Here is a 15,215-nt window from a genome sequence, read left to right as displayed (position 1 = left end):
ACCTGCTCCGACCATAATGCAGTAAAGATGGATATGACATTATTACCAACTGGATCCTTTAGATGGAAGATGAATGACAATTTGTTTAGAGATCAGGAAATTACCAAGAAGGCCCAAAAAGTTCTGAAGGACTATTTTGAGATAAATATGAATAACATGGTGGAAAAAAGAATAATCTGGGACGCAAGTAAAGCTGTAATGAGGGGATTCTTGATACAACAGAATGCAGTAAAGAAAAGAACACAAAATGAGAAAAAAGATAAGATCTTGGAAAAAATAAAAGAATTAGAGAAGAAATTAAGAGTGAATCCGAAGTCACAGCCAACTCTGAGAGAAATTAAACTTTATCAAACACAATATTCTAAATTGATAAACCAGGAAATTGAATGGAAGGTTAAATTAATGAAACAAAAAACGTTTGAGTCGGCGAATAAATGTGGAAAACTGCTAGCTTGGCAGTTGAAGAGAAGACAAAGATTAAACACTGTTACAAACTTAGAGGTTGATGGAAAAAACATTCAGAATCCAGTGGACATTAGAAAGTGTTTCCAGAGATACTTCAAAAAATTATATACCCAAGGGCCGCAAGATGATGTTGAGATTAAACAATTTTTGGTAAAAAACGGACTATCTAAATTGTCACAAGAAAATAGGACAATCCTGAATTCTAAAATAACACGACAAGAGATTGAACAAGCTATCCAGAACATGCAACTTGGCAAATCTCCAGGACCAGATGGGCTGACCTCCAAGTACTATAAGACATTAAAAGACTATTTGATACAACCTTTGATGGAGGTCAGCAATGAAATTATGGAGGGGAAGAGGGCACCGGAGTCGTGGAAAGAAGCGTTTATCACATTAATACCAAAGTCGGAAGCTGAAAAGACACAACTTAAGAACTACCGTCCCATCTCTCTTTTAAATGTGGATTACAAAATATTTGCAGACATTCTGGCAATTAGATTTAAAAAAGTTTTAAATGAAGTAATTCATAAGGACCAGGCCGGCTTTCTCCCAGGAAGACATCTGTTTGCTAACACAAGGAACATTATTGATATCTTGGAACTTTTGCAAACAGACATAAATACAAAAGCAGTCTTAATTTTTATAGACGCGGAGAAGGCCTTTGACAATATCTCCTGGAAATTTATGATGGGAAATTTGAAAGAGATGGGAGTGGGACGGGGTTTTGAGAATGGGATTGGGGCGATATATTCAGAACAGAAAGCTAAACTGATAGTTAATAATGTGGTTACAGAAGAGTTTAAAATTGAAAAAGGGACACGACAAGGTTGCCCTATTTCCCCTTTGTTATTTATTTCGGTTCTGGAAGTGCTATTAAACATGATTAGAGAGGATCGGTTGGTGGAAGGAATTCAGGTCGGTCAGAAACAATATAAATTAAAAGCTTTTGCAGATGACCTGGTTTTGACCCTGCAGAAGCCAGAGCCCAGTACGAAAAGAGTATTACAACTGATTAATGATTTTGGTCGGGTGGCTGGATTTAAATTAAATAAACAGAAAACTAAGGTTTTGGGGGAAAATTTGACGGATACAGAGTCAGAACGGTTTCAGAATGAGATGGAACTTAACGTGGTTAAAAAAGTAAAATACCTAGGGGTAAACATAACAGCAAAAAATCTAAGTCTATTTAAGGACAATTATGAAAAATGCTGGACAGAAATTAAGAGAGACCTAGATAGTTGGTCAAAATTGAAACTTTCTTTGTTAGGCCGAATTGCTGCTATCAAGATGAATGTATTGCCAAGGATGTTGTTTTTATTTCAAACACTTCAGGTCTTGGACAAAACGGGGTGCTTTCAGAAGTGGCAGAGAGACATTTCTAAGTTTGTCTGGCAGGGCAAAAAGCCCAGAATTAAGTTTAAGATATTAACTGATGCAAAACAAAGAGGGGGCTTTGCCCTGCCAGACTTAAAGTTGTATTATGAAGCCGCAGCGTTCTGCTGGCTAAAAGACTGGCTACTTCTTGAGGACACTGATGTGTTGGATCTGGAAGGGTTTAACAATGCTTTTGGATGGCATGCATATTTATGGTATGACAAGGTTAAAGCAAATAAGGCCTTTAAGAACCATATTGTCAGAAAATCATTGTTTAATGTCTGGACAAAATATAAAGACTTGCTGGAAAATAAAACACCAAGGTGGCTTTCACCTTTGGAAGCCAAGGCCCGAAAAAGACCCAATATGGAGGCTAAATGGCCAAAATATTGGGAAATACTAGAAAAGGATGGAGACAATTGGAAATTGCAGAGTTTGGAGAAAATGAAAGACAAAGTGCGAGATTGGTTACATTACGCTCAGATTAAAGAAGTTTTTAAAAATGATAAGAAACTAGGGTTCCAGGTGGAGAAATCGAAATTAGAAACAGAACTGTTAGAACCAAAGATTAAGGTACTTTCAAGAATGTATAACTTGCTGTTGAAATGGAATACACAAGATGAAACGGTTAAATCGGCTATGATAAGGTGGGCACAGGACATTGGGCATAATATCATGTTTGAGGACTGGGAGAGGTTGTGGAGTAATGGATTGAAATTTACTGCATGTAACGCTCTGAAAGAAAATGTAATGAAAATGATTTATAGATGGTATATGACCCCAGTCAAACTTGCCAAAATTTACCACCTGTCTGATAATAAGTGTTGGAAATGCAAAGAGTGTGAGGGAACGTTCTTTCACCTCTGGTGGACTTGCCCTAAAGTGAAGGCGTTCTGGGAAATGATTTATAATGAACTAAAAAAGGTATTTAAATATACCTTCACTAAGAAACCAGAGGCTTTCCTTTTGGGTATTGTCGGCCAAGGGGTGGCAAAGAAGGACCAGACATTCTTTATGTATGCAACAACAGCAGCAAGGATACTTCTCGCAAAACATTGGAAAACTCAAGATCTACCCACACTGGAAGAATGGCAGATACAACTGATAGACTACATGGAACTGGCTGAAATGACCGGCAGAATCCGTGACCTGGGAGAAGAGAGGATTGAGGAGGACTGGAAGAAATTTAAGAACTATTTACAAAAGTATTGTAATTTGAGTGAATGCTAAACAAGATGCTAGATCAAAATAACTGAGCACCACTAAATTTAGAAGTTTTTTAAGAAAATAAGTAAGACTGTGAAATTTAGCTCCTTTTGAGAATTATAAGATTATGAAACATAGAAGGGATATAAGAATTTAAATAAGATGATAAATTGTTGACAAAATGTTACAACGATGAAAATGGGAGCGGGAGATGTGAGGAAGTCCAAAGAAAATGTGAAAATATGTTAAGATCAATGTTACATTGTTTATTATGTTTATCTTTATTGTAAAATTTAATAAATTGCTTTAAAAAAAAAAAAACAAAAGCAGTTGTCCAATCACAAAAGACAGTAGTAGTAATTACACACACACACCGTCAGTGTTCGAAACTCCCATTGTTCTAGGTGCATTTTGCGATAGGGGATTTCATTAGCGTGAGCAGTTTCTGAGCCTAAGATTTCAGATTAAAACTGCAGAGTGGAAGGAAAGGAGGACCTTTTTCTTCCTCCTTACTTCCAGCTACTCTCTGAAGACTGAAGAAGAGACCCTCTTAAGAATATTAGGGGGTGGGCAGGGGAAGGACTAGACCATGTGAAAAATTAACATAATATTTTAGCTGCAGTTCATTCGTTTTCAGCTTTGTAGGTTTAAGGTGCCTTTTAGCTCCTAGCTTTCATATCTCAGTTTCTGAACACTGTATATACCAGTAATAGTGATAGTAGCTAAGCCTATATTTTGACCCCCACTTTTGAAAAGTAATGTCTGTGTGAAAGTACACATATAAAAAGTACAAAAATCCAGGTTCCCCTCTTTTCTTCCCATCCCCTAGCAACTGCCTATGCTAAAAATAGCACAAATATCATGAGAGCCAGGGCACAGAGCCAGGTGGAAGAGTTAAGTCCCAGCTTCACATCCAACAAGTATGATATACCAAACTTTGGGAAAGGGTGAAAATCACAAATTCGAAGGAGGCACTTGGAAACACTGATTGGAAATGGATTCAGTTAGACATTCACCTAGACTGTCTTCAGGATGAACAAGTCACATTTTCCTGTCCACATCCTCAGGTACCCCAGGCTGAGACCAATCCAAGCATAAGTGAGAATGCTTCATTACAGCCATATTCTTCATTACAGTAATATGCATGCTCAGAGGACTGCCAAATTGTGAGGTGTGTACAAATGGTAAATTAGTGAAAGCTGGGAAATTCCAAATTTTGTAGCAAAGCTATGATTGGACCCACCACCATCCACTCTCTGCTTAATGAGAATCTACTTCTGAGAAAGTTGTTTCTAACCAGGCAGGAGAAATTGATATTTGTCAATATCTAATTTGGTTTTTGTATAAACCACCAGGTAACATGGAAAAGGATGGCTGAAATCTTGATTACATGTAAGGGGTGGTTTGACTTACAGACAGGCCAGCTCATCCTTACTCATTTTTGAACTGCATTTGGAAAAGGTGTGTAGCACACTCATTTTTTTCCATCTTTTGTCACCCATCCAACCAGTCAACCACAGTGTTACAAAAGCATCATCCCCCCCCCCCAAGCCACTTTGACACAATTTAATGGCAAATATGATACCAAGTGATGTTCACATCAGCTTCAAAAGGTTTCTGGTTGTGTACACACCAGGTGTTGTTGATGAGATGGAGATGTTTTTACCCTATGCAAACATATTCACACCTTGGCTAGAGACAAATTAGGAACGCCTTAAGAACTCCAATCAGTGTGAAGCTGGTTTGAGAAACAACGCATCAAACCGTAGTATTTTATAACCAAGTGCAAGGTACATATGCATTTTGGATAACATTGTGTAAACACTGCATAAAACCCCAGCACTGGAAATGCAGTGAATCCATAGTAATCGGGAGTGTGAACACAACCTAAGATGACACCAGTGGCAAATGTGAGTACAATTCCCTACATGTTTCCCACCTTCCTGTCCTAGCAATCCACTCCAATCATGTCACAAGATACACTGTCCTTTCTCTGCCCCCTTCTGGCCAAAGAAAAACAGCAGAAACTATTGAAATTCTTTACCAAGCTGTCAATAGCAGAACTGTATAGCACCCTAGTTCTGAGCATTGCACCTCTCTTGAGCATCAGGCCTCTCTCGAAGAAGGTCTTTTGCATTGCCCTTATAACTGAGCAGGGTCTCCATACAGCCCAACAATAGAACAGTACTAAAACACTTCCTCCCAACTTAGTTTCAACGAACTGACAGCTTCTATGCTTCACCAGGCCTTAAATTATCTCATCATATAAAAAACAGCAGTGGCTGTACAACTCTCTGCAGTCATTGGAATACCAATTGTACAATTTTTCAATTGCCTTAATTTTAAAATGTGCAAAAGTACTAACTATCCAAAACAGGCTGTGGAAAGAGAAACCTAATATGCAAGAAAAAAAGGACAAGACTTAGAAAGAAACATGAGACAATCTCTCTAAGGAAACAAGAGCAGAAAACTGAATGACTTATTCACAGGTCCTCGGGTTCAAATACAAATATAGTACAATTTATTCCCCAAGATTCTAGACAATTAACAACAAAGCCTTATAACATTGGCTTCCCAACTTCCTGTGTCACATTTTGTTTGCACACCAAGTGCATTTTTGAAGAAATCACATGAAATGCAGAATTGTGTGCTCTTTTTAGGCAACAGCTACTAGTCAGAGAGCAAATTTGGGTGAAGCCAACAGCCTGTGAACAACATCATCCCACTAGTCCCCCTTCCGAATGCTAAAATTGCCAATTAGGAAACTCCCCTAGGTAACTTGTTTTGCCACACATAAAAGTTCACCACTTTGGGGCTGGTAAATTGACTGCTCAAGTAGTCACACAGACCTATCACAGATTGTAACGTGTATCTCTTTTCAAACATTAAGAAGCACCACAGATGAGGTGATTGGTACGTGAATAAACTGGCTGAAATCCAGACACTGCACATTTGCTCAGCATGAAATTTCTATTATTACCAGATCTTTATAGTGCAGTTTTGATAGCTCAAAACAGTGAATGCAATAACTTAGTGAAGCTTGGAAATATCTGAGGGAATATTATAGGTCCAAACTGTCCCTCCAATGCACAGTTAACAGTTCCAGGTAGCAGCAAATTATAACTAGCTCCCAGGGATTTGTTACTACAAATGGTAACAATGAAGCGTAAACCTGCCATTGTCTTACAAGAATCCAGGTTGTTGAAAACATTATATTATGCAAAAGCTGCCTGTATTAGTTTTGACATCTGGATCTCTTCTCTAAGATAGGAAATTTTACCCTGACAAGCTTTTCCTTGGCTTTCAATATATTTGAACATTTCTGCCTCTTTTCATCAGCATATTTTTTCCATTTCTGTTGTCTCTCTTCCTAGATGGGAGGTGGCCAAAATTACATGCCATGACATGATCAAACACTTAGTATATCTAGAAACCCAGCAGCATTTGTATTGTTTTACATTCCTTTCATAATGCATAATATTTTGTTCTGTCTGCACCCCCCATGCAATCAGCTGATAGCCTTGAGGAGTTTCCACACAACGACTCCTTCTAAGCTGGTGTTAGCCAATTCAAAATGTTTCCATGTGTATGTATTTGTTGCTATTTTCTGCCAGAGTTGCCCACAGTCCCAGTTTCATGAAAGCCTTCACAGTCTGCTTTTGAAAGCACTGTCTTAAAGTGTTTGCTTCTATGTGCAAATGTTGCTGTTAATATATTTATTTATAAAAATGTGTGTACAGTCATACCTCAGCTCCTGAACACCTTGGGAGTCGAACGTTCCGGCTCCCGAACAATTGAAAACTGGAAGTGAGTGTTCCGGTTTTCAAATGTTTTTTTGGAAGCCCAACGTCCAGTGCAGCTTCCGCTACTGTTTCTGGTGTGTCTGCGCAATCAGGAACCAATTGGAAGCTGCTCCTTGGTTTCTGAACGTTTCAGAAGTCAAACGGACTTCCAGAATGGATTCCGTTCAGCTTTCAAGGTACGACTGTATACTGCAATTTCAGGAAGGGAGAATCAAATAAATCTACAATTATAGTACAATAAAAACCCACTGAAGGAAAATGTGACAAGAAATGCTTTGTTCAGCCCACCTGCATTATGCAATAAGCCACATGCATGTCCTGTGCTCCAACTAAATACATATAGTAACAACTTCAGCTAAATTACAATTTGTCAAACAATCACTATTAATTTCAATTTAATTTACTCAAATACATGTGCGTCACTCAAGTTGCAGAATCTGAAGCACCTTCTCTTGCTTCTATTATTATGTGGTTGCTGCAACCCAAAAATACACATGTGAAGTAATAGGGACTAATCAATGGGGCCTCTTAGGCTAAGATTGATAGAATGCCAGCAAAAGAAGCATATCCTGCTGTACAGAAATGGAATTATCTCAATTGGCATTAGGATGCAAATCCAAAAAGGGGAACTGACAGAAGAGAAAAAACAAAAAAGGGAAGCATCTTGAGATGAAGGCGAAACAATGGGAGTAGAACTGTAGGGCCTGTATTTTTGTTCCTCATATGGATTCCTACAGAGGAGCAACTTTCTTAAACATGCAACAGTCATGAGTAAGAGACCACCCAAAGATGATCCCCCAGACCTTACAACTAGAAATGACAATAGTGTGCCCCACAAGGCCTCAAGCCATTAGTGCCCTGGTGAGGGAAGAGAGTGCCTTGATAACGCAAGTGCCTTGGTTCAACCAAACAAGACAATTTAGAGTACATACTGGGATAAATCTTTGTTTTCTTTCAAAAGGTGTTTGGCTGCTCTCTGTTCTAGTGAAAGGCATGATAGAACAAAAATAGCTTTGAGACAGAAGGGAAGTTGAGGGTGCTCACACCTTTTTGAACTCAGAACACCAAGCCAACACTTACAAAATATTTCAAGTATGAAAAAAAATGCAATCTCTTACCTTGAAGCATCAAAGCTGTCATATGATCCAACAGTATAGTGTCTAAACAATTTCTTTGTTCTGTCTGCTCGAGTTTCTGTTCAAAATGAAGACAGAATATACTTAATTAAAACTTTCAATTGTCAAGAGAAATAATCACGTGCTCTCTTGTTTCATAAATTACCATTAAACTTTTTTTCTTTTTATGGGGGTAGGGACTGGAGGGAGAGACTGCTGTCTTTTATCAGTGTTGTTGTCCCAATATTTACTTTTATTAATTTAGGCTCCTACAAATACTACACTTACTTGTTTTTATAAATATTTATACAGAAATGTATAAAAAGAAATTCCAAATCATACTTAAAAATTAAATATGCAGTAAATTAATTCATGTCTGAGAGACATGTCATAACACATAAAAGGGAGCATTATTGTAAAATATCCTTGAATTTCTGACCCAAACTAGAGTGCACTACTCACAGCTTCTGTGTGGCCTGAACATTCACCACAGTCAAGGCAAAATCCCAAAGGTTGGTTTTTAAGGCTCAACGGAGCTTGTTGTACAAAGGGGGTCCACTTTAGCATTCCCTCATCCCATACGACTCCTTAAAGCAGAGGTATGGCCTCTTATGGACTAGGTGGAGGATTTACAGAACTGTATGTCTGAGTCCAAGTGTTACCTTAGTTTGGGAAGGCACAATTCCTTTGCTCAGGAGCTTCCCTGTTCTTTGGGGATAGCTTTAAAACGCAGCTTTGAAGGCTTTTGCACAGCTATGTGTGAGTTCAGATTAGAGTCCATGCCCTCCCCCACAAAAAATAAAATAATGGAAGGAAGTTTTAGGAGCTGTGTGAAAGTGATAAGGCAACATGGTTATGCACATCACATGCCAGTACACGTGCCACCAATATGAGTGAGGAGAGATCTCCCAGGGGAGGCAAGCTTTTTTCCTGAAAGCTCTTGAAGAAAGCTCATAAGTATCAGGCTAATTCTCAGCTGAGTCCAGCGGAGTTTGCCATCACTTGTTTTAAAGTGTGGAGTCACATAATGGCCAGTCTTTAAGGTGAAATCCCACTCACTCACCGTATTCACTCTGACAAAACCTGTAAACTCTAAAATTATTATTTGACTCTTTGGAGGAATCGGTTGCAGCAGCAAAGTAATTTCTAAGGTATGATCTCACCCTTCTATTATCGTACTGAAAGTGGGTGGGAGCAAACGCAACATGTAGTTAGAAGCAGTACTGCTCAGCTACCTAACATGTATAAAGCAAGCATTCCACAGTGTTAATTTCAAACTTCCTTTAAATGCATTTGCAGGATACTGTAGATTACTAGCGGGGGGGGGGGGGAGGGACAGCGACACACAGAATCAAAAGGATGAGAGAATAGTACATAGCTCTTGGACTCATAGTACATAGTACTTCCAATCTCCCTCATTAAATGGAGATGCAAAGAGATAATGAAGGGGGGGAGGGACGGAAATTAGGGAACTCTCTTAAAATGGAAAGCAACTTCAGAAGCTGTGTGATATTTTTAAATATAATTTCTTATTAAGGGTTTTGGAAAAGGGCAGCGTTAAAAAATCATGACAAAGACATAGGAGAAACTCAAAAATCGCAACAATGTTATGTCAAAGAAAAATTATACAGTGATCATTGCCTGTTCTAATTATTCCGTCTCTTTTCACAAGAGCATGAAGATGCAGGATAGAATTCCAGAGATACCATTTCACTGAATTCAGATGTCAAGTCCCCCTCATGTGAATAATTCCACAAGCTTGCGTATCTTGCTGGTGTATTTGGGGCCACCGTTCTCTCATTTACATATTTAATAAACTTAAACAAAACTGGATATAATGTGCTCTTTTTTGTCATTTCTCTGTCAAAATGGACTTTTTGGGTTAGCGTTTCTGAGATAACTGGTAGCCATGCTTTTTTTCCCCATTCCAAATTCCTGCCTTGGTTTCTTCCAAGTACTTCCAAAAGTGTGTGACGGTCTTGTCATCAGCAGATTAGCAGTTAATTATTTATTCTTGCATTTTACATTTTGACCATACCAGGTATGGGGGTTGATAATCTATATTGATGAGTAATCTGGGGCATTTGTTCAGATAACTGACTCCAAAAGCCTGTTAGCAAAAATGCCTCAATGGAAAAGGGTTAATAAACTTCTCATCCAGCACAAGTACAATCACATTTTTGAAAGTACTTAAAGAGTAAAAACAAAACAAAACAAGAACCACATCTTTACAGGAAATAAAACCAAAATTAGAAAAAGCATAAACTCCTGTCTTCAGGATATATCCAATATAGTTTTCCCATTTGTGTAACGTAAGGACTTCCGCCTGCACAATGAAACTTCCTCTCCCCTCCCTGTCCACCCCCATCTGCTCCTACATTTTGCGAGTTTCAGTTTGTCTGGATTTTTTGGAAGAGGGAAAGGGCATGCTGTTGTTTAATTATAGCTACACTAAAATCCTGGATTGTCCCATTTCCATTGTCTTCCAGGAGTCTGGGGAAATTGAGCCACATTGTGGAATTGTCAGCCTAGTAGGTTTTTTAAAAAATTGATGTCAGACATGTAATTACATTACCATAATCCTTTCCCCACCCCCACCTCACTTCAATTTACCCAGTCTGATGTCACATGATGTGTTAAGCAGCTGACCCACAATGTGATTCACAAATTCCTCCCCCCTTCTCTGTTTTCTACTCTTATAGCAAGTATACAACATTCTGCTGCTCCTTGTTCCAACAGAAGCAGATTTCAGAGAAATTATTGTGAATAATGAGTAATTTACAATAGTATGTTGCTGGCTAAACATCTTACCAATACAGTAAGGAGCACCCTAATAAATTCTCAAACACAGTCGTATTAACCTATTGAAATCTAGAATACTGCTCTTAAAACACAGACAAGAGCATGCCATTCCTTTAGGGAAAACATATTTTCAACTTGAAAGGAAACCAGATTTACATCTTCAAAAGATACCTTAACTATATAGCTAAAAATGTACTGCTGTATTTGCTCCCGTTCTTAAATTTTGAACTCTTGTTAACCCTAAAGTTGGAATAGTTCAATGAGCAACTTCTGAGATGTAATAGTTATAGAAAATATTAAGCATAGCAATTGACACCCAAGGCTACCACTAACATTGATATCTGTAGATTGTCTTGAAGTAATTTACTTGAGAAAATAAGGAGAGTTGGGGAGGGGTTTGTTTTCTTATTTGCTTTTCCCCTTTCTAGCGTTTGCACTGCAGTCCATTTCAACAGCTGTATGCTAGTCACCAAGGAAACTACTGTGGGCTGATCTTTGATTGGATATGTTGTCAGTGTTGCCAAAGTTGTGGGCAAAGTTTAGTGGAAGAATGCTACATACACTTTACATATTTCTGAAGCAGGAAGCAGAATAATAAGATTGCCAAAGGTGAGGAGGACGTTTTGTGTTTTAATTGAATTCAGTGGGTATACTATGGCACAGGCACACTTGGTTACTTCTGTATTGTACACATTTTGGAATAAAAGACTTCTCATCTCCCAGTTAGCATGTATATAGCACTCTGCATAACCCCTCATATCAGGATATCACACAAACAAGTACTTGAGAAGAAACTGTGTAACAGCAGAAGATGATTTATAGAATATTTTTGAACAAGAAACTGTGAGCTAAAAATAAAATAGATATATTTTCATTGAGTGGGGTGCCAAATGTAATGTACAACTGGTGGGTTAACATACTCCCACCACGCTCAACTTTCTGTGGCTACTGGACATGCTTGGTCCTCATTTGGTTGTTGGGAAGGAGGAGAGTACTGCCTTTAGATTTGAATTTTAAAATGCAGCTTTTACATGCATACATGCATACAGTACACGTATGTATGTATCACTACAAACTAACTACAAACTATGCTTTAAAATATAGTAATACATAAAGGTTTATTTTTTTATTTGCAAATATAACAAAAATAGCTAATAAATAATAGGTCCTATGGTAGCAAAGGGACAGGGGTGGCACTGTGGGTTAAACCACAGAGCCTAGGACTTGCCATTCAGAAGGTCGGCGGTTTGAACCCCCGAGACGGGGTGAGCTCCTGTTGCTTGGTCCCAGCTCCTGCCAACCTAGCAGTTTGAAAGCATGTCAAAGTGCAAGTAGATAAATAGGTACCACTCCAGCAGGAAGGTAAACGGCATTTCCGTGCGCTGCTCTGGTCCGCCAGAAGCAGCTTAGTCATGCTGGCCACATGACCCGGAAGCTGTATGCCGGCTCCCTCGGCCAATAAAGCGAGATGAGCGCCGGAGCCCCGGAGTCGGCCACAACTGGACCTAATGGTCAGGGGTCCCTTTACCTTTACCTATGGTAGCAACAAACTATGAAAGCAACAACACAAAGCCCTAGTAAACTGGCATTAACAGTAAGACTTATTATATCAGCAACAACAGTGGGTTATGTGAGTCCTTCTGCTGGCTAAGAGACTCATATTGCAAGGATGGAAGGACAAACATCCACCATCTCTCTCCTGGTGGCTTGAAGATCTCAGTGCCCTTTCTATATCAGAATGCATGGTTTATAAGCATCAATCTCATTTAGGTACCTATTTTGACTGCCTGCCCCATCTGGCCCTCACCAGGACCCTTCTCTAAATAAATAAATAAATAAATAAATAATTTTTGTTTATACCCCGCCCTCCTCGGTCAGAGCTGGGCTCAGTGCGGCTAACACCAGTAAAATTATAGTAAAAACATAATGGGGGAAAACAATTTAAAATACTGGTTAAAATGCAATTTAAAATGCAGCCTCATTTTAAAAGTAGCCCATAGATCAAAACCACAAGGGGAAGGAAACATAAGGGTCAGACTGAGTCCAAACCAAAGGCCAGGCGGAACAGCTCTGTCTTGCAGGCCTTGCGGAAAGATGTCAAGTCCCGCAGGGCCCTCTTGTGACAGAGCGTTCCACCAAGTCGAGGCCAGTGCTGAAAAGGCCCTGGCCCTAGTTGAGACCAATCTAACCACCTTGGGACTTTGGACCTCCAAAATGTTGTCATTTGTGGACCTTAAGGTCCTCCGCGGGGCATACCAGGAGAGGTGGTCCCGTAGGTACGTGGGTCCTAGGCCGCATATCCATTGCCGGAAACTGCAGGAGGGGAGAGTGATTGCTCTCTGCTTGGGTCCTGCTTGCAGGTTCTCCACAGGCATTTGATGGACCACAGTGAGAACAAGCTGCTGGATTAGATGGGCCATTAGCCTGATCCAGCAGGCTCATTTTATGTTCTCTACCATACAACACTGTCACATCTGTAATTAAAGGAATATGCATTACACATCCCATCCACTCAATGGTTCCCTCTGCAAATACTGGCGTAATGGAAGCATGATCACTTCAGCATCAATCTGAGGAGAACTAGCCTATTTGCATATGCTAATTGGTATGTATAGATGCAAATGGTAGCATCTATACATATCAATTAGAAAATAAAAAAGAAGTATCAAAAGAAAACACAAATTCTGCTGCTTGCTGTCAGAGCTAAATCTGATCTATAAGGTGCCAAGAGTATTTTCTGGGACAGGACACTGTATGTGAACTGGACTCCCTACCCTACCCACAATCAATTGGGAAAAACTGCTGTTTTCATACATATCAAAACTAAAATGTCTTTTCTAACATCTAAGATGAGTTCATTTGCTCTCTGTTATTCTGTGACACACCCTTCCCCTCCGCTTGCCTGCCATGTGACTATTGCATAAGTCCCTGGGGAAAGGTGGGAGTCGAGGTTTCACTGGCATTGCTTTACTATGTGTCCAACCACCTTTTAAGGAAAGCTAATATTTTAAATAAAAAGCTTAAGGTGTTTTTTTATTTTGAGAGAGAGGAGGAGAAGCGGGAGATCCAGAGTACAGAACAAAACACTTGGTGCTTTGGGATAACCCAATAATGTTTTCTCTGAGCATGCACTGTATAGTGGTACCTCAGGTTAAGTATTTAATTCGTTCCGGAGGTCCGTTCTTAACCTGAAACTGTTCTTAACCTGAAGCACCACTTTAGCTAATGGGGCCTCCTGCTGCTGCCGCACCGCCGGAGCCCGATTTTTGTTCTTATCCTGAAGCAAAGTTCTTAACCTGAAGCACTATTTCTGGGTTAGCGGAGTGTGTAACCTGAAGCGTATGTAACCTGAAGCGTATGCAACCTGAGGTACCACTGTATACCTTTGCCACAAGTTGTTCCCTTTAATGGGGCAAGGAAACCTTAACAACTTTTGCTAAAATTTTGCCAAACCAGAAAAAGTGTGCCTTCATTGACAAGCCTGAATGAAATACATCAATCGACTTCAATGAAATGGAAAAGCAAAATGATACGCCTATTAAAAAAAAACTAGGGAGAAGAGGTCAATGTGTCAACTTTCACCATTTTGTACCAGTGGCAATTTTTATACAATCACTTTGAAATCTGGTGCATTTGTTACCTTATCAGATAGATCATATGTCAGGTGGCATTTTATAAGCTGTAGAATTTTGAGACTTATAATAATGTATTTTTTTACAATTATTTTCTTTTACTGGTTGCCTTAAGTAAAGGGGGCTTTTCCTATCCACAGAGCAAAACCATAATTATATTAATATATTAAAATTAGATTACACTTGCTACTGCAGAAAATGACATAAAACACTAAAAGAAAAAAACAGTCTGAAAAATTAGTTTCCGTGGAAAGCAAAATGCATTGGACAACTTCCAGTGATGCCTAACCATTTGCGGAATGGTATTTATGCAACAGGACTTTTCTCCCCCCTCTGACAGCCCTCCTTGTGCCCTCATAGTCTGCTCCAGAGGGTCCCTTAACCCTCTGGGAAAGATACAGGGGGCTGCAGGGGGGAAGAAGTCCTATTGTGCATACAGCTGCTTGATCACAACAGATTGGATCTTGACCATTCTCTAAAATATATTCCATTCTGTTTAACTTTCATATGGAGCAGTATGAATGTTATGTGGCCAAATGGAACGGAAGTTTGCAAATAGAAAAAACAAATAAGGTATGGAATTTTTTATTCTTGAAACTTTTGCCAATTTTTAATAACCCTCAGTATCAGAAAGCACTGACATGATAGTGATACAATGGCATTTACCTTATTTGAAATGGCAGCAGAACTACAAAATTAATCATGGCAGACACTAGTGTTACGCAAGAGATAAAGGTGATTTTTTACCATTTGTAATGGTTGTAGAGGTTTTAATTTTGGGGAAAACCAAGATGAAATTTATGAGATTAAAATAA

At 39.1% G+C, this 15,215-nt stretch overlaps 1 protein-coding gene across 6 annotated transcripts in view; it reads right to left on the bottom strand.

Annotated features, from left to right (window-relative positions):
• The window catches only part of SHANK2 (SH3 and multiple ankyrin repeat domains 2), a 343,989-nt gene that overhangs the window by 153,826 nt on the left and 174,948 nt on the right, over positions 1-15,215 (bottom strand). For all 6 annotated transcript variants that reach the window (XM_080982494.1, XM_080982496.1, XM_080982491.1 and 3 more), the window contains one exon: positions 7,970-8,045. In XM_080982494.1, the coding sequence (XP_080838620.1) occupies positions 7,970-8,045 (76 nt within the window). The remainder of the gene's footprint in view (positions 1-7,969; positions 8,046-15,215) is intronic.

This window comes from Podarcis pityusensis (assembly GCF_964106645.2).
Source record: "Podarcis pityusensis genome assembly, chromosome: 1".
Lineage (NCBI taxonomy): Eukaryota > Metazoa > Chordata > Lepidosauria > Squamata > Lacertidae > Podarcis > Podarcis pityusensis.
This window is presented reverse-complemented; position numbering and strand designations above follow the sequence as displayed.